This window comes from Aethalodelphis obliquidens, unplaced genomic scaffold (genome assembly GCF_003676395.1).
Source record: "Aethalodelphis obliquidens isolate GAN/ISIS:26980383/991018 unplaced genomic scaffold, ASM367639v1 scaffold25, whole genome shotgun sequence".
Lineage (NCBI taxonomy): Eukaryota > Metazoa > Chordata > Mammalia > Artiodactyla > Delphinidae > Aethalodelphis > Aethalodelphis obliquidens.
The window spans coordinates 29,428,509-29,452,758 of NW_020837969.1; the positions used below are offsets into that span (position 1 = coordinate 29,428,509).

The 24,250-nt window shown below is 38.1% G+C and overlaps 1 protein-coding gene across 5 annotated transcripts in view; it reads left to right on the forward strand.

Moving 5' to 3' along the window:
- Positions 1–24,250, forward strand: part of DDHD2 (DDHD domain containing 2) — a 26,444-nt gene continuing 2,194 nt past the window's right edge. The window contains exons 1-17 of one of the 5 annotated variants that reach the window (XM_027122843.1): positions 1–162; positions 1,408–1,635; positions 2,452–2,642; positions 3,441–3,530; positions 4,086–4,206; positions 5,338–5,427; positions 6,381–6,516; positions 8,349–8,557; positions 8,839–8,906; positions 9,563–9,685; positions 10,553–10,648; positions 11,691–11,819; positions 11,927–12,082; positions 12,353–12,455; positions 12,594–12,764; positions 13,469–13,631; positions 23,227–23,473. In XM_027122843.1, coding sequence (XP_026978644.1) covers positions 1,416–1,635; positions 2,452–2,642; positions 3,441–3,530; positions 4,086–4,206; positions 5,338–5,427; positions 6,381–6,516; positions 8,349–8,557; positions 8,839–8,906; positions 9,563–9,685; positions 10,553–10,648; positions 11,691–11,819; positions 11,927–12,082; positions 12,353–12,455; positions 12,594–12,764; positions 13,469–13,631; positions 23,227–23,308 — 2,148 coding nt within the window. In that variant the 5' untranslated portion in view covers positions 1–162; positions 1,408–1,415 and the 3' untranslated portion in view covers positions 23,309–23,473. Of the gene's footprint in view, positions 163–779; positions 1,636–2,451; positions 2,643–3,440; positions 3,531–4,085; positions 4,207–5,337; positions 5,428–6,380; positions 6,517–8,348; positions 8,558–8,838; positions 8,907–9,562; positions 9,686–10,552; positions 10,649–11,690; positions 11,820–11,926; positions 12,083–12,352; positions 12,456–12,593; positions 12,765–13,468; positions 13,632–23,226; positions 23,474–24,250 lie in introns of those variants that run through there. The other 4 variants (XM_027122842.1, XM_027122841.1, XM_027122844.1 and 1 more) reach the window with 4 other exon arrangements.

Below are 24,250 nucleotides of genomic sequence, written 5' to 3' on the forward strand. Positions count from 1 at the left end.
CGGCGGAGGCCTGTGTTGGGCGCGAGCCCGGCAGGGCCGCAAGCTCCGCCCTGCTCTGCTCCGCTCCGCCCCTCCTGGTCTCGCGGGGAAGGCCTCCTTTGGGGATATGTCGTAGCCCACTCAGCGAAGGCAGGAGAACTTAAAAGGCTGCGGGGCTGCAAGGTGAGTCTGCCGGGGCGCGTTGGGGCCGGCGGCCGGGCCCAGGGCTCCGACCGGCGTGCGGGTGGGAGGCACTGCGGGATGGAGATGCCAGGGGCAAAGGAGGACGCGACGCCCGAGGCAGGGAAGGGGGGCTGGGAGGATCAGCCCTGGCGGGGTGGGGGTGACAGCGGTTACAGGGACGCGGCCAGGGCCCCTTTTGCATCCACCGTGCCCGAAGGCACCGGGAAATTACCTTGTTTTCATCCACGCTCCGCTCCTCTCTGCGGGGCTGGACGCGGAACGGGGAGAGGTGTCCGCGAACCCTGAGGTCCCAGACCTGGGCTGCAGGAGGCCCGGGGTCGTGGGGAGAAGGGACACACAAAGTGGCGGAGGTAAATTCGTGCTGGGAAAAAAGATAAAGTGGCGGAAGCTGGAGAGCGTCCGCTCCGAGGGAGGCCGGGTGTTTGCGGTCCCGCTGCGCTCGGTGCTGAGATAGCGATGGTCTTGCCCGCGCCCCTCCAAGGAGCCTGGGTTTACTTTCGACGTCTGCAGTGTTAGTCTCTGCGAGTGTTAAAGGGGCGTAAACACACAGGTCACGGTCTTCCTTGAGGGAAGGAGGCTTTTGAGGTCAGTTGTTACTTTTCGTCTGAGACCTGGATGTTGCGAGTGGGTGCGCGCCTGCGCACAGTGGCCCCAAGCGAGGGTTCGCGTTTTCAGAATTTGTACCATAGTCTCTACTTAAGCACCCTTCAAGCATTGATAAAAAGTGACTGGTTCTTAAGTGAATAGTTTTATTTTCAGTAGTGTGATTCCAGTAGTCATGTAAATGTGTAATGACAAGGGCCTGGAGCCTAAAACCAGGCGTTATTAAGACGGAGTACGCGTTTTTGCCTTGGGACCAGACTTAGATTGGAAATTGGGGTAAAATTTTTTTTGCAGTCAAGATTTCGACCATGTGTTTCTTGTGATTCCAGTTTTGTTTAATTAAAACCATGCAGTTTTCTGAGAGGATTGGAAGATCAGTGCAAAGTGGTTGGTCTAACTATAAGAAGCGTTTTGTTTAAGGCCTCCTTCCTCCAAAAAAAAAAAAAAAACCCAAAAACAAAACCAAAAAGAGCTGTTAATTTATGTTATTTCTGTTTTAAATTATGTAGCCCCCTTAGTTTTTTTTCAGAAATGACTCCTTAAAAATGACCAGTTTTGTGTGTGAACAGTTACACTGTTAATAGAAGGAAATGTTATTTATAGTTTTCTTTTGTCTTTTAGAGAAAGAAATGTCATCAGTGGAATCACACGAGGAACAATTGTCCCAGTCAGATCCATCCCCGTCACCAAACTCATGTAGTTCCTTTGAGCTAATAGACATGGATGTTGGCAGTTTGTACGAACCCGTTTCTCCTCATTGGTTTTATTGTAAGATAATAGATTCTAAGGAGACATGGATTCCTTTCAACTCTCAGGATTCACAGCAGCTGGAAGAGGCATACGGTTCTGGTAGGGTGAAAGCTATGACTTGTAATAGACAAGGACTTACTGTCATTTCTCTAAAACTATAATATAAAAGTCCTTATAGTGAGTGCTATTAGAAGTAAATTTTAGATCTTTTTCTAGTTGTCTCATAGCATTTTTTTTTGCTTTACGTTTTTTATACTTTCCAAATTTTACTTAATAATCTTTTCTTTTTAACATCTTTATTGGAGTATAATTGCTTTACAATGGTGTTAGTTTCTGCTTTATAACATCCTATAGCATTTTTATATAGAAGTTCTGCATTACTATCCAGCCAATTTATAATCAAGAATTTGGTCTGTATCTTGAAAACAGTACCTATTGTAATTCCTGCATAGTTAACCAATAATGTTTCTTATGTTTCAGTTTCTGTTTATGAAGAGTGTGGTGCGGGCAGTGTCACATTGCAAAAGAATGAATTCTTTCATTTTTCTCTTGTTTTTTCTTCTTTTATGAAACAAGAATGATGCCGGTTACTACTTTATCATCATGATGGTCATTAATTTATCTTTTGGTCCCTTAAACAAAAAATTCAGAAAAGCTTTCTTGTATACATTTTTTTTTTTTAAGGGACACTCCTATCTCTCCTTAGAAAAAGAACAAAACAGCGTTGGGTATTATTTTTTTCATGTTTCATTAAAACCAAGAATGATTTTGATGGTTTATAAAGTACTTTAGCCAAGAAGAAACAGATCATTCGTGTGTTTTATAACATTACTGAGAATATAACTCAGAGTTGTATTTTGGGAGCTTTATTTTGCTATACTATGTACTTCATTTCCCCTTTCCACTCCTTGATAGGAAAAGACTGTGATAGGAGAGTTGTGCCCACTGATGGGGGCAGATACGATGTTCATTTGGGGGAGAGGATGCGGTACGCCGTATACTGGGATGAGCTAGCATCGGAAGTGAGGCGCTGTACCTGGTTTTACAAGGGAGACAAAGATAATAAGTATGTTCCATACTCGGAGAGCTTCAGCCAAGTGTTAGAGGTATTCCTGTGACCCTTTTACTCATTTTCTTCATTGTGTTCTCTTATTTCATAATCTTTTCTTCCTCTTGTGACTTATTCTGTGAAATTACAGAGAGAGTTTGGTTGGTTCTATTTGCATCACAGTTCATAGCATTTCTTTTTGCAAGTTAGTTTCAGGATAAAGTAGTTTTATTTTCAAATTTTGAAATACTATGGAAACTATTATGTATTTAAATTAAAATTTTTTTTCTCTAATGGTGATCTTTGTGAATATTTAAACTGTGACCACAGGATTGGTCTTTTTTGCCTTTTATTTTTCTTGCTCTGAAAATATTCTGAAATTTGCTTTAAATTGGAGTAGGATATTAATATTATTGAACGAAATATATCAAAATGTGAACAATGATTATTTCTAGTCTTGATGATGGAATTGGGACTGATTTTTTTCCTTTGTCCTGTACTATTATCATAATTTTAAAAGAATTTTAAAATAAATTTGACAAATCAAGAGAAAGAACTTTATATGTAATGTAATCCTCATTTTATGGATAATATACATGCATTAACATTACTGAAAGAAATATATCAAAATGTGTACAGCGATTATCTCCAGTCTAGATGATAGAAGTAGAAGTGATTATTTTTTCTTTGTTCTATACTAGTACCTATTCTCATTTTAAGAGAATTAAAATACATTTGATAAATTAGAGTAAGATACTCTTATTGTAATTGTTTATCTAGCAGTATTCTTGTTAAAAAGTTCAGTTTTAATAGAAAAACCATTACAGAAATCTAATGAAATGTGTTTTCTTTTAAGGAAACTTACATGCTTGCTGTAACTCTGGATGAATGGAAGAAGAAACTGGAGTCTCCCAACAGAGAAGTTATTATATTGCACAATCCAAAGGTTAGCAAATTAATGCCCTTCTTTAACATTGGGATTAAAGGTTAATTGCATTAGTAAGAACTTAACTGGTTTCTTTTTCTGGGGATTCTTCGTAAGATAAGCTTTGGACATTTTTATATTGCATTCACAGTTATGAAACTTGAAGCTGTGGCTCTTACCATCATTTCCTCATTCAACTCTTACACAGAAATTTTCTTAGGGAAAATTATGTCGCTGTAGATTTAGAAAATCACTGACACGTTATGTGGGCACCTCTTCCATGTGTAGGGTATGGTTGAAAGATCTGTTAGCCTGATGAATTTTCATTTTCCTTTTTTTTTTTTTTTAGCTTTACTGAGGTATAATTGACAAAATAGTAAGATATTTAAAGTGTACAACATTAGCCTAATGTATTTTCAGGATTCTCATTTCAAGCTGTAGGAGTTGCATATCAAAACTCCAGTTGAGATTTGACTGTGTTATGTTTTAAAAGACCCGTTCCTACCCCTCAGAATGTATAAATAGAAGTGTCTTTAATGTAGAGTATGTTTATTGCTCTGATCTTTTTTATTTAAGCTTATGGTACATTACCAGCCAATCGCAGGGTCTGATGAATGGGGTTCAACACCCACTGAGCAGGGCCGACCTCGAACAGTGAAGAGAGGGGTTGAGAACATCTCTGTTGACATTCATTGTGGTAATGTTAATCATTCATTTTTTTCCTTATCTTCTGATATACTTGTTTATGATTTAAATTGTGGTCTTTCTCTATGGCTTTAGATTACGTCAAGGCTTAAAAATGGTCTTTAATCAAATGGGCTTATTCTAAGTTAAGATTAGCATTACTTCATCTACTAAGAATCTTAATAGGTATAAAAATCTCTTTTAAAGTTGCTAAGTATATATGGTGGGATGGATAAAATTTGACAGTACTAGTCAGGAGGTCACTAAGTACAAATGAACTGATTTAGTCCTAATTCTAAGAAGTGTGATTCCACCTGCTTGATTATTAATTTATTCCTGGTAACTCCTGAAGGTTTTCAACCAGGGAAAACTATTTTTCAGGGACCTTGATGGTTATCCATTGCTCTCTAGCTAGGGTCATTTATGGTTGGTTTTATAATATATTTAACTGGATTATAAAATTCCTTTCATCTTTCAGAGGAGATGGCTTGTCTCTTGGACAAAGTCGTAGACTTATTGTAATTTGAAAAGATGAGTTTAAAATTTCAGGCTTCAAATACATGTCAGATTTTATTGGTACAACTGATAAACACAGGATAGTAGGTAAAAGTATCCTGTCAATATTAAATTACTTGAATTTGGTAACTGCCCTGTGGTTAAATAAGAGCATATTCTTAGGAAATACATAATAAAATATTAAAGGATTAAAGAGATGTGATATGTGCCATCTGATAATGTATGCAACCTGCTCCCAAATGGTTCAGAAAAATAAATGTGTGTGAATACACATACACATAGAGAAATAAAGCAAATGTGGTAAATGTTAGTGTTGAATCTGTATAAAAAGTATGTGAGAGTTTCTGTACTGTTCTTTCAAGTTTTCAATAAGATTGCAGTTATTTCAAAATAAAAAGTTGAAAAAACTTGAACAATTTTTTCACTGACTTATTACAAGATAAATAAGAAACAAAGTAACATCACTATATTTTTACTAAGTAGTTAAATATGGGACTATCTGTGTCTTTTAAAATATCTGCTCATATTTTAACTTGCCCATTTCTATTGTCTACGCATTGTGAATGTTTGATTTTAGAATACATGACTCGTTATATAGAGTAATTTTTCTTTGTAATTTCACTTGTAGGGGAACCTTTACAGATAGATCACTTGGTTTTTGTAGTCCACGGGATCGGACCAGCCTGTGATCTCCGCTTTCGAAGCATTGTACAGTGTGGTAGGTTCGCAAAGCATGTCATATTAGATCATGTAAGGGGACTGTTAGTGCTCCTGTGAGTTGAGATGAAGTGTTGTCTTTAGCCTATTGTCTTAGCTGCATAATAAGATTTGGAGAGATTAAGACAGGTGGCAAGGTAGTCAAGCTTCCCAGCTTAGACCTAAAGTGCTAGTAAATTCCTTAGGCTAATAGGTTTATATTCTTAACTAATAATTCTTGAGTGAATAAGCCCTCAAGTCTTATACAATTGTTTTATGATGTGATGGTCCTGTTTATAACCATTCTAAATTTAAAGGGAACCATAAATATATGACCATGAAGATAATATAGTTTAAATGAATAACAGAAGCTTCAACCATTTTTGTAATTCATACTGTGATAAACCTTATGATATTCTAATTGGAATATTTAGGCCATTAGTATAACTTGACTTTGAAAGGCAGTATTCATAGTCTAACTGCCCTAATTTGGGAGTCTGATCCTAATGGCTAATGCTTCTAAGCATAAACCTCCTAGAAGGTTAAGATCGATGCAATATGAATTCCAAACAGCAGTGTATCTTTTAAAAATTTAAAATATGGGGTAAACGTTGTTTATAAGAACCAGAAAGTTAGGATAGGAACCTGACTGCAAGGCCAATTGACATAGTCAAGTGGTTTTTTTAAAAAAATGGAAACAGTTCCCTTGACACGGCAGAAGTTTTGAAGTTACTGTGTGATTTTTTTTATATAAAAATGTTTTGTATAGTAATAGCAGTTCTATATTAAAGGAATGTCTTTTTCTACATGCACTGTTAATTTTTTCTTGACTACTCACTCTACTTTTGACTCGAGTCAATAGGTGCTATAAGCAGATATAGATGGATGTAGTATAATTAATTATAAGATCTGTTGCATTTTCACTCTACAAATTGATCGCTTCACCGTTAATGCATTGTTAATTTTCTTTTCTAGTTAATGATTTTCGCAGTGTTTCTTTGAACCTGCTACAGACACATTTTAAGAAAGCCCAAGAAAATCAGCAGATTGGGAGGGTAGAATTTCTCCCAGTCAACTGGCACAGTCCTTTGCATTCCACTGGTGTGGATGTGTGAGTAGTACTTTACACCTTTGAGTTGCTAACTGTGATTGTAATGTTTTCTGATCATTGATATGCTTAGGAACATTTCTGCTATAGCTGATCGTATATATAAAATTTTGTTCAACAGAAAACTTTTTGTACTTTTGTGTCTTTTTCCTAGAGGTACATTATTAAGTGCGGACCAGTCCCTTTGTTTAACTAGCTCGGGTTAGGAGTGGGGAGTTGTGTGTATCTTCTTCCAGTATGTTTTACTGGCTCATTAGTGTTTACTATTACAGCTTTATTATTTCTTTAGCATAAAGCAAAATGTTGCTTTCTCCCCATAGTGTATAAGCATTTCCATCTTAAGATGTCAAAAGCCAGTCTACCTCAAGATGCACAAAGTATTTTGTTGTTCCTTTTGTGATCACATTTAGATAATATTTGTCCAAATTTGGGGAAAAAAGGAAATTCCCAAATATTAAATTATTGGGTTTTATAACTTGAGGTATAATTGGTGCAATGACTTATAAGTAAGTGATGGCTTTCTTAAGTTACAAGCTCAGTAGTTCTGTTTGTAAACTTTTTGGTAATGTCAGAGAAGGTTGCCTTATATTAAGGATATTCACTGTGGGCTCACCAGAAAGAAGTATGTTCATGATATAGTTCTAGGCTAGAACTAGGAGATGCTTCTCTGGTAGATAAAGGAAGTAGCATTGTTTCCATGCTGGTCTTGGAAATGGCTTTTCTGATTCCGTGTCTCTCAGTTCTTAATACCCTATGATTTGAATATATTCCACGTGCCAAATGCTCCACTGTGGTGTTGCTTTTACTAGGTGTACAGAGGTCACATTCTTTCATATTTGAGCTGATGCTAAGAGGTTACTAGGGGCACATAGCCCTCTCTAAACTACAGAAGATGTTGAAGGTTTGAGGAGTCTTTCTGGGAGCTTTGAGAAAGCTTTATGTGGAAGCTGATTTATACTACGTCAACATTGTTTTCCTTTGCGAGATACGAGTTCTGTTTGTCCTTGGCATCTGGCAGTCTCACCTTCTTTCAGCTTTTAGAAATTCGGCATAGAGAGAGAGAGAGCTGATCCATTTATCATTTGACTTGTGATCAAAAAACCTTAATGCTGAGAATTCTAGGAAAAGCCTCTTGTATCTTTTAAAAAACTTTATTATAGAGAATTTTGTACACAAAAGTAGCATATATAATGAATCTTCATGGATTGATTATGATTACCCAGCCCAACAAGCCTCAACACGTGGCCAGTTCTGCCCCATCCATATCTTCCGTGTACTGCCCATCCCTCCACTCTATTACTTTTGGATAAAATCTTAGACATCATATCATTTCATCTGTTAAATGTTTCAGTTTGTATATCCTTTTAAGGATTAAAAAAATATATATAACACCATTATCACATCTAAAAAAATTCTTAATATCAGCAAATATACAATCAGTATTCAAATTTGTAATTGTCTAATGTCATAATTTATATATACACATACATACATATACATGCACATACACACATAGTTTAAACTGGGATCATAAATTGCAATTAGTTGATGTCTTTTAAGTCTCTTTTAATCTCTTGATTACCTTTCTATCTCTTATTTTCTTGTAATTTATGTCTTGAGGAGGCTGGGTTTTTTGTCTTGCAGCGTTTCTCACACTGAATCTTGCTGGTCACATCCCTTTGGCTTCATTACAAATGTCTGTCTGTCCCCTGTTTCCTGTAAATTGATAGTTATCCCTTGTATCTTAATTTCTAAGTGTAATTTGGGTAATAACTTAGAGGAGGCTGTGGAATGTATTTAGGTTTTCTGCTTAAAATATCTTCTGTTTTTTTCAGAGATCTGCAGCGAATAACTCTGCCCAGCATTAACCGCCTAAGGCACTTCACCAATGATACAATTCTGGATGTCTTCTTCTACAACAGCCCCACCTACTGTCAGACTATTGTGGACACAGTTGCTTCTGAAATGAACCGATTATATGTACTTTTTCTGCAGAGGAACCCTGATTTCAAAGGGGGCGTATCCATCGCTGGTCATAGTTTAGGTAACGGATTCTTTGTGATCAGAGATGACTATCACATTTTAAGGATAGCTGGGTTTGAAGTACAGTGTCTTTTATCAGTATCAGATTCAGAGGTCTAGAACTGGTCTGTGATGAAGAATTTGGAAGGCATTGGAAGGGTGGTGGTGGATTGGAAAGAATGACTCCCTACTTCATAGATTTTGCTTCATGGGTAATTGGCTTATTACTTTTTTTGTATGAAAGACAGCTATTTAGTGCTAATGCTTCGAAATTGTCCCTTCTTTCTTCTGTTTTACTTGTAGGTTCACTTATATTGTTCGATATCCTAACAAATCAGAAAGATTCTTTGGGGGATGTTGACAGTAAAAAGGTAATTTAGATGTTCAGATAGGTTCTTTTGTATGCTTTCTTAGTAAGCGTTTTTAGATTTTAGGCTTTTTGTTTTTTGCTTTGTCTCATACCATAATATTTATGTTTATTTTAATTTTAACAGACTTGTAATTATCTCTGTCATTCTTGGATGATAGAAGCAAGATAGTAGTATGCTTCTACAGATATTTGCCACATTCTAAAATAATTATAGGTATCTTATTTTTTCATTATAAATATGCACTACTGATCTGTTACTAGAATTATAGAATCACTGAGTTGAAATGGAATTTGCATATGAGGAAATGAAGAGTGAATTGGATGCAAATTGATATAGTTTATAGAAATTCTGTTTGAAAGCCATCCTTAAACATTAATAAGAGCTCAGGGAAGGCTTTATTAATGATGATGAAGAATACTTTGATACTCATTTATTCACTTATTCATTTATTTAAAAACATACTAGGTTTCAACTGACTGCAAAAACTTTTAAAGATCAATCACATCTTAATTTATATTTCGTATAAATTACAATTTATTCAAAGTTAAGATAGGTCTCTGTGGATATCTGACATAGTACTTTCCTTTATTGCAAAGTAATATTAATAAAAATCTGAATGAATTTAGAGAATACGAGCTTTACAATTTAATTTTTAGGATTTGCCAAGTATTTTCATGGATCAAGGAGACACCCCGACACTGGAGGAAGATTTGAAGAAACTTCAACTCTCTGAATTCTTTAGTGTCTTTGAGAAGGAGAAAGTAGATAAGGAAGCTCTGGTAAAAATAATCTTTTAAAGCTTTGCACTATACCATTTTCAGTATTTTTTTTTAAATAAATTTATTTTATTTATTTATTTTTGGCTGCGTTGGGTCTTCGTTGCTGTGCGTGGGCTTTCTCTAGTTGCAGAGAGTGGGGCTACTCTTCGCTGCGGTGCACAGGCTTCTCATTGCGGTGGCTTCTCTTGTTGTGGATTATGGACTCTAGGCGCATGGGCTTCAGTAGTTGTGGCTCGCGGGCTCTAGAGCGCAGGCTCAGTAGTTGTGGCGCATGGGCTTAGTTGTTCCGTGGCATGTGGGATCTTCCCGGGCCAGGGATCGAACCCGTGTCCCCTGCATTGGCAGGTGGATTCTTAACCACTGTGCCACCAGGGAAGTTCCCCATTTTCAGTACTTTTATTGCTTCTTTTCATCGTACTGCTTGCTAAGAGCCTGCCCTTAGAAACATTTTAGTCATAAATACTTCGTTATCATTAGTAATGCTCTTTAGCCTTATCTGTGTGCTTTTTATCGTATAAAGTGATCTTTGCTTTGTGGAGGTTCAGAGTTCCGAGGAGCCACGTTAACAGCAATGGAGCAAAGACTAAACCACAGCAGAGCTCTGAAAACATGAGAGCAGGAATAAATGACCACTAACTTCTCCAGCTCTTGCTTTCTGTCATGCTTTGTAGAGCTCTGCTGCGGATGTTTGCTTGTTTGTTTGTTTTGTCACCACTAGGGAGTGCTAGTCGTGCAAAGCAAAGAACAACAGAGTGTTCAGGCCTTATTCCTCTCAGAGAACAGGGCATTTACTTACTTATTTTTAGGACATTTAATTGATTTTAATTTGCTGAGAAATAAGAAAGATATTTGATTTTTTATGCTTAGGCTTTATGTACAGACAAAGATCTTCAGGAAATGGGAATTCCCTTAGGACCAAGAAAGAAGATACTAAACTACTTAAGGACCAGAAAAAATTCAATGGTATGTGCTTAATATAGCTTGTAGGATTAAACAGTTTTTTGACTTCCTTGTATCCTTGTGCTTTGTGAGGTGTTTAGTATAGGGAGCTAAGCAATTTTTAAAATTGACCTTTGGCTCTCTTTTCAGAAATTAAACACATTTACTTTATTGATATCTTTAAAAGTGTTATTAGCTTCAGAAGTTTTATTTCCCCTGGACTTCCACCATTCAGTTTTTTCCTTTTTTTTTGTTTGTTTTGTAACTGCTTTATTGAAATATAATTCACAACACATACCATAAAATTCACCCTTTTAAAATATACAATTCAGTGGGTTTTAGTATATTTGCAGAGTTGTATAACCATTACCACTATCTAATTCCAGAACGTTTCCATCACCGCAGAAAGAAACATCATGTTCATTAGCAGGCACTGCCTATTCCTCCCTCCTGTGAACCACTGATCTATTTTCTGTCTTCATGTATTTTCTTATTCTGGATATTTCATATAAATGGAGTCATACAATATGTGGCCTTTTGTGACTGGTTCCTTTCACTTAGTATAATGTATTCAAGGTATAACCCCGTTGTAACAGTGCTTATGCACTGGGCATTTTTGGCCACTGATTCCTTTCCATAGTCTAATTAATTATTTTTCAACCTTTTAGCAGGTTGCTCAGTTCTGATTTAAGGCTGATAGAGACATACTACTTGCTTTGGTTAGAAAGGCATAGCACTTCATTGAACTCCTCAGCAATCCCCAACATTCATTCCACAGTGCTCTGCTATCGTTTTCTCTCATGATGGTTGCCTAAAGTTTCAACTGCTGCCCAAATGGCTTTGTACAGCTTTCATTATTTCCGAGCATGTAGGGATATCAGTTCATAATTTAAGGCAACTTTTGTTTTCATCAGCTTTAGCTTGTTCTCTGAGAGATTCTTCTTAAAATTGTTGACTACCATTTCAGAACCTTCCCAAGCATCCTTTTAAACCAGTAGAAAACTGTATAATCCTTTGGATATTTTCACTACATAGCAGTTCCACAGAACTATTTTTTATTCTTTAGGGTATTAATAGACCAACCCCGCAATCACCTGCAGGGGCGAATATGTCTAACATCCCCAAAGAATCGGAGTTCTGCAGTAGTACTAATGGTACTGGAAATGGTGAACATCTGGATGTTGGCATTGGGCAGGTAACAATACTAATTCTCTTTGGTCATTTTATTGTTTGCCGTTGGTATGGTAGGAACAGATGTAACTTCTGTTGTTAATGAGAGATGCTTTTATTTCCTCCTTCCAGGTGCCTGTAAAATACCCCCGGCTCATCTATAAACCAGAAATATTCTTTGCCTTTGGATCTCCCATTGGAATGTTCCTTACTGTCCGAGGCCTAAAAAGAATTGACCCCAACTACAAATTTCCAACATGCAAAGGTTTCTTCAATATTTATCACCCTGTAAGCATTGGACAGCTCTTGTGGTTTTACCCGACTATTAGGGCTTACTGGTAAAGCACGTACGATATTCTATTGTGTTGATTTACTTTTTCCTATGTTATTCTGTAGTAATGAGATAATTTATAATAGTATGAATCTGGAAGTGATGGGGCAGAACAACTACATTTTAAAAAATGAGCTTATAATTATTCTTGCCTGATACATAGCTCCTGAGACTGTCATTATCTTTCTTCAGCAGAGGTATATGTAGCTATTGTTTTTCCTATGTAGTTTGATCCTGTGGCCTATAGGATTGAACCAATGGTGGTCCCAGGAGTAGAATTTGAGCCAATGCTGATCCCGCATCATAAAGGCAGGAAGCGGATGCACTTAGGTAAGTCTTGAATATAGAACCTGATAATTCTAGACCTTCTGGTCAGTGCAAACTGACTGGACCTCATTCACTTTGTTTAGCTGTGTTGAACCATTTTACCTCTGTAAACCATGTAATGTTCTTTTTCATATGTTTCAGAACTGAGAGAGGGCTTGACCAGGATGAGCATGGACCTTAAGAACAACTTGCTAGGTTCGCTGCGGATGGCCTGGAAGTCTTTTACCAGAGCTCCATACCCTGCCTTACAAGCTTCAGAAACTGCAGAAGAAACTGAAGCAGAACCTGAATCAAGTTCAGAGAAGCCTAGTGGTCAGTGACACTGTGCATACTGATTTCCTGCACCAGGCCAGATAAGAGGGACTCCATGGTGTCTGGTTCTTATTCTCCCAGGGTCTTCTGACTTTCTCCTTTTTTATTGTTTAGGACCAATACTATGAGTCCTAATGGGCCTTCCGCTCTGCTGGTGTTTTCTGTCATCTAATAGCCACAAATTTTGGAAAAACATTGTTTGTGAGGGAAGATGTCAAGAGAAGCTGAGCATCTAGTAATGAGGCTTTAAACATTCCCCACTTGGGCACTATGGCAGTGCTGCTCAGAGCCTACGCTGTGAAGAACCTTGCTTTTACAGGGGAATGTCTGTGTATTCATGGGTTGGTTTTATTTTCCTGGCTGGGGACTAGCTAGGACACTTTTCCTCTTAATTTCACAGTTAATGTTGCATTCTTTTGCTTTAGTTTTCAATTGCCTAAGGAGTTCTAACCCTGCTTGCATTTAGTTTGTAAACCAAAGGCAAATGGAATTAGCCATTAAAGGTACAGGAAGGAAAAAAGGGATTGGATAAAATCAGTGTGCCTTGAGGAGAGGCTTTAAGGGGATTGAGAGGAGGAACATGAGAGAGAACTTTCTGAGCAGGGTAGCTCGTCCTACGGTAAAGCTGGAGCCTGAGGGAAAGCAAGGACAACCTTGGAGGGCTGGACGCTTTTATATTCTTATTACGGTTCTTCTGTATCCAGATGTTAGCACAGAAGAGAACCTTGTAGCAGTTAAACAAGAAGCTCCCCCCATCCATGTGGGAATGCTGAATGGAGGCCAGCGCATCGACTATGTGCTACAGGAGAAGCCCATTGAAAGTTTTAATGAATATTTATTTGCTTTACAAAGTCATCTATGCTACTGGTAAGTGTTGTTTTTTTAAGTCTACCTTTTTAAAAAATTAATTAACTTATTTTTTAAAAATTTTTATTTATTTTATTTTTGGCTGTGTTGGGTCTTCGTTGCTGCGCGTGGTCTTTCTTTAGTTGCGGCGAGCGGGGGCTACTCTTCGTTGCTGTCACGGGCTTCTCATTGCGGTGGCTTCTCTTGCTGCAGAGCATGGGCTCTAGGCGCAGGCTTCAGTAGTTGTGGCTTACAGGCTCTAGAGCGCAGGCTCAGTAGTTGTGGCACACGGGCTTAGTTGCTCCACGGCATGTGGGATCTTCTTGGACCAGGGCTCGAACCCGTGTCCTCTGCATTGGCAGGAAGATTCTTAACCACTGCGCCACCAAGGAAGCCCCTAAGTGTTTGTTTTTGTTTTGGAGTTTTTTGGTCTTAATTGTTTGTTAAGATTTCTTCAAATGACATGAGTGTGCTGTTTTGTAATTGTCTGAACAAGAAATCATTCTAATCCCAAATGTACACTGGCCTATCTCCTTTTTCTACATCTGTCAAATATCTGTGAAATAATTAAGACTTATTTCACTAAGCATGATATTCTTTAGGTCCATCCACGTTGCTGCAAATGGCAGAATTCCATCTTTTTTTATGGCAGAGTATTATTCCATTGTAATATATACCACATTTTCTTTATTCATTTGTCTGTTGCTGGACACTTAGGCTGCTTCCATATCTTAGTTATTGTGAATAGTGCTGCTATGAACATTGGGGTGCGTGTATTTTTTCAAGTTAGTGTTTTCGTTTTTTCTGGATATATACCCAGGAGTGGAATTGCTGGATCATATGGTGGTTCTATTTTTATTTTTTTGAGGAGCCTCCATACTGTTTTCCACAGTGTCTGTACCATTTCACATTCCCACCAACAATGGACAAGCATTCCCGTTTCTCTACATCCTCGCCAGTGTTGTTATTTTGTGTTCCTTTTTTTTTTTGCGGTACGCGGGCCTCTCACTGTTGTGGCCTCTCCCATTGTGGAGCACAGGCTCCGGACGCGCAGGCCCAGCGGCCATGGCTCACGGGCCCAGCCGTTCCGCGGCATGTGGGATCTTCCCGGACCGGGGCATGAACCTGCGTCCCCTGCATCACCAGGCAGACTCTCAACCACTGCGCCACCAGGGAAGCCCTGTGTTCCTTTTGATGACAGCCGTTCTGACAGGTGTGAGGTGACATCTCATTGTGGTTTTGATTTGCATTTCCCTGATGATTAGTGATATTGAGCATCTTTTCATGTGCCTGTTATCCATTTATGTGTCTTTCTTGGAAAAATGTCTATTCAGGTCTCCTACCCATTTTTTGATTGGGTTATTTGTTGTTTTTTTTTTGATATTGAGTTTTATGAGCTGTTTATATATTTTGGATATTAACCCCTTATCACATATCATTTGCAAATATTTTCTCCCATCCAGTAGCTTTTCCTTTCATTTTGTTGATGGTTTCCTTTGCTGTGTAAAAGCTTTTAAGTTTAATTAGGTTCCATTTGTTTATTTTTGCTTTTATTTTTTTGCCTTAGGAGACAGATCCAAAAAAATATTGCTGTGATTTATGTGAAAGAGTGTTCTGCCTATGTTCTCTTCTAGGGGGTTTATGGTCTCCAGTCTTACATTTAGGTCTTTCATCCATTTTGAGTTTAGTTTTGTAAATGGTGTGCAGAAATTTTCTTATCTCATTCCTTTACATGTAGCTGTCCAGTTTTCCCAGCACCACTTGTCAAAGAAACTGTCTTTTCTCCATTTTGCATTCTTGCCTCCTTTGTCATAGATTAATTAACCATAGGTGCATGGGTTTATTTCTGGGCTCTTTATTCTGCTCCATTGATCTATGTGTCTGTTTATGTGCCAGTACTAATCTGTTTTGATAACTGTAGCTTTGTAGTATGGTCTGAAGTCGGGGAGGGTGATATCTCCAGCTTTATTCGTTTTTTCTCAAGACTGTTTTGGCAATATGGGGTCTTTTGTGATTCCATATAGATTTTAGGATTATTTGTTCTAGGTCTGCGAAAAATGTCATGGGTATTTTGGTAGGGATTGCATTAAGTCTGCAGATTGCTTTGGATAGTATGGCCATTTTAACAATATTAATTCTTCCATTCCAAGAGCATAGGATATCTTTCCATTTCTTTGTATCATCTTCAGTTTCCTTCATCAGTGTTTTATAATTTTCAGAGTGTAGGTTTTTCACCTCCTTGGTTAAGTTTATTCCTAGGGTATTTTATTCTTTTTGATGTAATTTTAAATGGGATTTTTTTCTACTTTCTGTTTCTGATAGTTCATCATTAGTGTATAGAAAAGCAATAGATTTCTGTATATTAATCTTGTATCCTGCAACTTTACTGAATTCATTTATTAGTTCTAACAGTTTTTTGGTGGAGGCTTTAGGATTTTCTATATAAAGTATCATGCTATCTGCAAATAGTGACAGTTTTACTTCCTCCCTTCCAATTTGGATGCCTTTCTTTTTTTCTTTTTTTTTTTCCCTGATTGCTGTGGCTAGGACTTCCAATACTATGTTAAATAGAAGGGGCAACATTAGGCATCTTTGTCTTGTTTCTGAATTTGGAGGAAAGGCTTTCAGCTTTTCATTGTTGAATATGACGTTAGCTGTGGGTTTGTCATAAATGGCCTTTGTTATGTTGAGATATGTTCCCTCTATATCAACTTTGATGAGAGTTTTTATCAAGAATGGATGTTGAATTTTATTAAATGCTATTTCTGTGTCCATTAAGGTGATCGTGTGATTTTTGTCCTTTCTTTCGTTGATGTGGTATATCACATTGATTGATTTGTGAATGTTGAACCATCCTTGTGTCCCTGGAATAAATCCCACTTGATCATTGTGTATGATACTTTTTTTATATTGTTGGATTCAGTTTGCTAATATTTTGTTGAGGAGTTGTGCATCTATATTCATCAAAGATATTGGCCTGTAATTTTCTTTTTTTGTATTGTATTGGTCTGGTTTGGGTATCAGGATAATGGTGGCCTCGTAGGATGAATTTGGGAGTATTTCCTCCTCTTCAGTTTTTTGGAATAGTTTAAGGATAGTTGTTTGCTCTTCTTTGTATGTTTGCTAGAATTCCCCTGTGAAGTCAGTTCTGGACTTCTGTTTCCTGAGAGTTTTTTTAAATTACAAATTTAATTTCACTAGTGTTTGGTCTGTTTAAATGGTCTGTTTCTTCTTGATTCAGTCTTGGCAATTTTTATGTTTCTAGAAATTTGTCCATTTCTTCTAGGTTGTCCAATTTGTTGGAATATAACTGTTTATAGTATCCTTTTATGATTTTTTTATATCTCTGTGGTATCGGTTGTAATTTCTCCTCTTTCATTTCTTATTTTGTTTATTTGGGTCCTTTTTCTTTTCTTCTTGGTGAGCCTGTCTAAAGGTTTATCCTTTTTGTTTATCTTTTCAAAAAACCAGCTCTCATTTTCATTGATCTTTTCTATTGCTTTTTTTAATCTCTATTTTATTTATTTCCTTCTCTGATCTTTATTATTTCCTTCCTTCTGTTGACTTTGGGCTTTGTTCTTCTTTTTCTAATTCCCTGAGGTGGTAGGTTTGTTTGAGATTTTTCTTATTTCTTGAGGAAGGCCTGTATCACTATAAACTTCCCTCTTAAATCTGCTTTTGCTTCATCCCATAGATTTTGGAGAGTTGTGTTTCCATTTTTATTTGTCTCAAGGTATTTTCTGATTTCCTCTTTGATTTCTTTATTGACCCATCATTTTTTAGTAGCATGTCATTTAGTCTCCATATGCTTGTTCTTTTCCCATTTTCCTTTCTGTAATTGATTTCTAGTTTCATACCATTGTGGTCGGAAAAAAGCTTGATATAATTTCTATCCTCTGAAATTTGTTGAGACTTGTTTTGTGGCCTAACATGTGATCTGTCCTGGAGAACATTTCATGTGCACTTGGAAAAAATGTGTATTCTGCTGTTTTGGAATGTAATGTCCTGTAGATATCTGTTATGTCCAACTAGTCTATTGTGTCATTTAAGGCCACTGTTGCCTTATTGATTTTCTGTCTGGATGATCTGTCCATTGATGAAAATGGAATGTTAAAGTCTCCTACTATTACTGTGTTATTGTCAGTTTCTCCTCTTATGTCTGTTACTATTTGCTTTATATATTTAGCATCCCCCGTCTTGGATGCATATATGGTAACAAATGTTACATCCTGTTCTTGTATTGATCCCTTTATCATTATAGAATGCCCTCCTTTGTCTTTTGTTATAGCCTTTGTTTTAAAGTCTATTTTGTCTGATAGGAATATTGCTGCCCCTGCTTTCTTTTCGTTTCCATTTATAGGAAATACCTTTTCCATTCCCTTATTTTCAGCCTGTGTGTGTCTTTAGCTCTGACGTGAGTCTCCTGGAGGCAGCATATAGATGGGTCTTGTTTTTCATCCAGTCACCCACCCTGTGTCTTTTTTAAAATGTATTTATTTATTTTTGGCTGCGTTGGGTCTTCGTTGCTGTGCATAGGCTTCTCATTGCTTTGGCTTCTCTTGTTGAGAAGCATGGGCTCTAGGCATGCGAGCTTCAGTAGTTGTGGCACGTGGGCTCAGTAGTTGTGGCTTGCGGGCTCTAGAGTGCAGGCTCAGTAGTTGTGGCGCACGGGCTTAGTTGCTCCGCAGCATGCAGGATCTTCCCAGACCAGGGTTCGAACCCGTGTCCCCTGCATTGGCAGGCGGATTCTTAACCAGTGCGCCACCAGGGAAACCCCACCCTGTGTCTTTTGATTGGAGCATTTAGTCCATTGACATTTAAAGTAATTATTGATAGGTATGTACTTATTGCCATTTTATTACTTGTTTTCCGGTTGTTTCTGTAGTTCTTCTGTATTCATTTCTTCTTTTTTTTCTTCCTTTGTGGTTTAATGATTTTATTTAGCAGTATGCTTGTGTTCCTTACTTTTGTGTGTGTGTGTGTATGTTGTAGTTTTTTGATTTGTGATTACCGTGGGGTTCTTATATGTTGACCTATATCTACTTGTGTTAAACTGGCAGTCATTTAAGTTCAGACATATTCTAAACAACCTACGTGTTTTTACTCCCCTCCCCTGCATTTTGTGGTTTTGATGTTATATTTCACATCTTCACGTTTATCCCTTAATTGTTTATTGTAGTTATAGTTGCTTTTACAGTTTTTTTGTCTTTTAATCTTCATACTGGCTTATTTAAGTGGTTGATCCTCAGTCCTTACTATGTATTTGCCTTTTCTATTGGGATTTCCCCTTTTCTATAGGTTCTTACTTCTTTTCCACTTAGAGAAGACTTTTTAACATTTCTTTTAGAGTAGGTTTAGTATTGATGAACTGTTTCAGTTTTTGCTTGTCTGAGCAGTTCTTTATCTCTTCTTCAATTCTAAATGATAATCTTGTTGGGCAGAGTATCCTGGGTTGCAGGTTTTTCCCTTTCAGGACTTTGAATATATCGTGCCACTCCCTTCTGGCCTGCAGGGTTTCTGCAGAGAGATCAGCTGATAGCCTTATGGGGATCCCCTTGTATATGACTCTTTTTTTCTTGCTGCCTTCAGAAGCCTCTCTTTACCTTTTGCCATTTTAATTATGTTGTGTCTTGGTGTGAGTGTGCTTGGGTTCATCTTGTTTGGGACCCTCTGTGCTTCCTGTTCCTGGGTATTTGTTTCCTTCAGATTTGGGAAGTTTTCAGCCACAATTTCCTCAGATACATTTTCAATGCTCTGCTCTCTCTCTTCTCCTTCTGAGACCCCCTATAATGTGAATGTTGGTACATTTAATGTTAGCCCAGAGATCTCTTATACCGTTTTCATTTTTTAAAATCTCTCTTTTCTTTTTGCTGTTCTGATTGGGTGATTTCCATTATTCTATGTTTCAGATCACTTATGTGTTCTTCTGTATCACTCAGTCTGCTATTCAGTCCTTTTAGTGTGTTTTTTTTATTGCAGCTATTGAATTCTTCATTTCTGATTGGGTCTTTTTTATATATTCTAGTTCCTTGTTAAAATTCTCACTATGTTCATTTATTCTTGTCCCTAATTCAGTTAACATTTTTTAATTAACTGTTCTGAATTCTTTATCTGGTAAATTGTTTATTTCTGTTTCATTCTTTTTTCATGGGTTTTCTTTTGCTGTTTCAATTGAGAGCAGTTTGTCTGCCTTTTCATTTTGCTTAACTTTTTCTGTCGCTATGAATTTAGGTGAAACAGTTACCTATTGCAGTCTGAAAGGGGTATTCTTATGTGGGAGCATCCTTATACAGGCTGTGTGTGCCCAGTGCCGTTGATGGGAGAGCAGGATTTGATGACACGGACAGAGTCGTCTTTCCTCAGCTATCACCTTAGTAGGGGGTGGAGCTGGATGTGAGGTGGGACTTCCCCTCTGCTCAGTGGCTGTCACCATGCAGTTGGGGACAGGGTCTGATCCTAAGTTGCTGGAGCCAAAGCCCTGATGGTCCGGCCCAGGCTGGCTCTGTTCCCTTTAGGTGTGTTTCCCAACCTCCCTGCACTGGAACCCTTGCCCCAGAGCTGGGGAGGGCAGACAAAAGTGGGGCCCATGTGGGCTCTCTGCAGACAGAGGTCCAAGCTGTCTGCCATGTGCAGCCTTGGGTGCATGTCCCCTTTGCCCCTCACAGTCGATCACTGCCCCCAGCCTCCCCTGTCTTGTTATGGGGCCACACTGCAGGGCAACTGGGGCCTGTGTGGACTCTTGGCATACGCTGGGGTGTAAGCCGTGGGGTAGGGGCCGCCGTCAGAGTTCTGGGCTTCTTCTGATGCACTGCTTGAGTAAGTACCAACAGTGGCAGCTGACACCCCACCCAGACTCTGCCCCATGCCCGGGTTGCCTGTGCATCCCTTGGCTGTGTTTCTCCCTGTCGTGGCGGCCCTAGATGCTGTGCAGTGGTGCATCGTCATGGAGCTGAGCTGTGCACCCAGGCGGGGAGACCTGGCAGCCACTAGAGCAGTCCTCCCACTGTACTCTCCGCCCTGCCTGGGGGCAAGCCAGCATGCACGTGCTCCCACAGCCCTGCTGCCCTCCAGCTAGCCAAGGGGGCTCGTCTCCCCTGATTAGGACCCCAGGACTGGGGCGTTGAATCTGAGGCTCACTGAGGCTCACTCCTCAGGGTGGGTCTCCGCCTGTGCATTCTCCCTTTTCCTCTGAGTCCCCTCCCAGGGGCACAGGTCCCAACCTGATCGCTTTCCTTCCCATCCTAAACGATTACATGTGGATCTTTCTTACAGCCTTGGTTGTACAGGAGTGTTTCTGACAGTTTCCATCCCACATACAGATGTACTTTTGATGTGATTTTTTGGGGGGGGAGTTCCACGTCCTCTTACTCTGCCACGTTGATCGATCCCCCTTGCTGTCCATACATCTTCTTTAGTGAATTGTCTGTTGAAATCTTTTGCCCATTTAAAAAATTGGTTTATTTCATTATTAAGTTTCAAGAGTTTTCTACATTTTAGTTACAAGTTCTTTTCAGATATACTTTTTTTCCTCAGGATGTGGTTTGGTTTTCATTTTTCTGTCAAGTAGGTTTTGAAACGCAGTTTTTTATTTTGATGAAGTCCATTTTACTGAAGTTTGTGCTTTTCTGACATATTTAAGAAATCTTTGCCAAATCCGATGTCATTAAGGTTTCTCCTTTGTTTTAGAAGCTGTGTCATTTTAGCTTTTACATTTAGCTCTGTGATCCATTTTGACTGAGTTAATTTTTAAAGATGGTGTGAGGAAAGGATTGAGGTTCATTGTTTTGCATGTGGTTTTCCTGTTCTAGCAACATTTGTTGAAAAGTTTATTCAGATGGAGAAACTGTTGACTTGCCTTGACTCTGTTTTGTTCCACTGATCTGTTTGTCTGTCCTTATGCCAATAAAACACTGTCCTGATTACTGTAGCTTTATAGTAAGGCTTAAAATTAGGTATCATGAGTCCTTCATCTTTGTTTTTCCTATTCGTAGTTATTTTAGGTATTGTAGGTCCTCTGCATTTCCTTATATAGTGTAGAATGAACTTGTTAATTTCAGCCAAAAGGCTTTTTAGGAATTTTGATTGTGATTGCATTTTATCTATAGATCAATTTGGGGGAAGAATTGACATCTTAATAATGCTGAGTCTTCTGACCCACGAACACAGTTGTCTCTCAGTGTATTTTGGTCTTTAGTTTCTCTCAGAAGTGTTTCGTGGTTTTCAGCGTATGTATCATGCACTCTATAATTCGTATTGCCCTCCTATTATGAATAAGGTTGAGCATCTTGACATATATTTAAGGACCATTTTAATTTTCTTTTTGGGGAGTTATCTATACCCTTTATTCTCTTTTATATTGAAATTTTGGTCTTTTTTTAATTGATAAATCTGTGATACGAGTTGCAAATACCTTTTCCCCAGTTTGTCTTTGACATTGTGTACATTAATTTTTGCTAAGTAGAAATTTTGATTTTTACGTAGTCAAATTTATTTTTTCCTTTTTTGGCTTCTGGAATTTGTGTCATACTTAGATTTTCCTTGCTCTCCAAAGAATTCCTTACCACAGTTTATTCTGATATTTTAGGGTTTCATTTTTACATATAAATCTTTGATTCTGTTCAAATTTATCCTAATAATAAGGTGAGGATTGATCCAAATCATTTTCAGGATAGCTATCCAGTTGTTGCAACACTGTTAATAGATTTGAGGTTCTAACTTTATTGTATTAAATTTCTATGAGTATTTAAGGCTATTTCTGGACTTCCTGTTCTTTTCTATTGATCCATTTATTTATGCACCAGGATCACACCATTTTAATATCTGGTTTAGCTAATCTCTCCTCACTGGTATAGGAGGAAGGAGTTTCTTAACCTGCTGTCTGTGTATGGAACTTGTGGGGAATAGAAAAAAGTATGAGTCCAGTGAAATTCTATTTATAATTTCGGGTATATATGTATATGGTATCTTTTCTGGGGAGTAATCCATAGGTTTCATTAGATTCTCAAATAGATCCATGACTTTAAAAATGTCAAACCTTAGATCTAGAAAAGTGTTTGAGCCATATACCCTTATGGCAATCCACGAATGCTGTATTTTTATAATCAAATTTCTTTACAAACTGGATATAAGTAATTGCTTGTACACACACTGAATAATATCTGGAAGATGCATGAGAAATTGATAACGTCAGTTGTCAGAAGTTGGGGACTAGTGGTTAAGAAACAGTGAGAAGGAGACTTCATTATTATATCCTTTTATATCTTTGATTTTTATTCATATGATTGTATTGGCTTTTTGAAAAAGGTGAATAACATTTAAAAAATTAAGGTGATGAATTGGACGACTCTTCCATGTTGTTCCAAGAATGAGTTCTGTGGAAAGGGAGGGCTTGGTCATTTACTACTGGCTTTTTTATATTATAGGACATAATGCTAGACTTATTTGTTATAAGGTTACCTTACAAACCACTGCCAGTTACATCACCTCTGAGTCAGATTTTTTTTAAACAGTAAAAAAATGAACTCGTAAGGTGGTTGTGTAGATTGAGATGATACATGTAAAGCATCTAGTACGAATGTTAGTTTCTTCTTTTTACAACATAATTTTTTCTCTACAGGGAGTCTGAAGATACAGTACTGCTGGTCCTCAAAGAAATCTACCAAACCCAGGGTATCTTCCTTGATCAGCCTTTACAGTAAAAATGAACCACCTATGGCTGCTTAATGTAAGTTTTTAAATGTCATGTATGCAGCATATTACATGTGACGAGGAACTGTGGAGCCTCAGCTCTTCCTACATATTAACATGTGATGAGGAACTGTGGAGCCTCAGCTCTTTATAAATATACTTTTTGTTGCCTGTCACCAAGATCCAGGTTATTACTCATTTTTAGAGGGACCCTGCTTAAAATTCATGGGAAAAAAGCACAGTAGGCCACTTAGAGAAAGGTTAGTGTATGTTTGTTTTGTTAGCGACTTGGTCCAATAATACTTGCCATTTTTAGGATCTAAACTCAGAATCTTAATAGTTGACCATCTGAGAGTTACCAGGGCAACAGTTACAGCTTTAAGTACAAACAGCTCATCCTGGGATTTATGTTGCTCAGCCCTTTAGATGTGTAGTTAGGAAGTTTGTGTGGCAGACTCTGGCGTTCTCTCTGGTCGCCTTCCAGCGTGATGACCTCTTCAACTCCCTCCCTTAGACGGGCACTGAGGGGTCCTTCCCCAGAACACCTGCCTCTTTGTTGCTGCAGTTTTTTCCTCTCCTCAGCGGCCTCATTTCCTGTAGGTTGCCAGCCTTGCTCACCACTGGGGTCTTAGGAAGATAGATAATCTTCCTCTCTGGAAGTGAGTGGAAAAGCAAAGGGAAGACCCTGTTACTTTTTACCACTGGCTTCAGAGAAACACTTGCCATTCTTGCTTCATAGCTGGGAGTGGTTTGCATCTTTAATACTTTGATGATGGTATTTAAGTACCACACTTTTTTTTTTTAACATCTTTATTGGAGTCTAATTGCTTTACAATGGTGTGTTAGTTTCTGCTTTATAACAAAGTGAATCAGTTATACATATACGTATGTTCCCATATCTCCTCCCTCTTGCGTCTCCCTCCCACCCTCCCTATCCCACCCCTCTAGGTGGT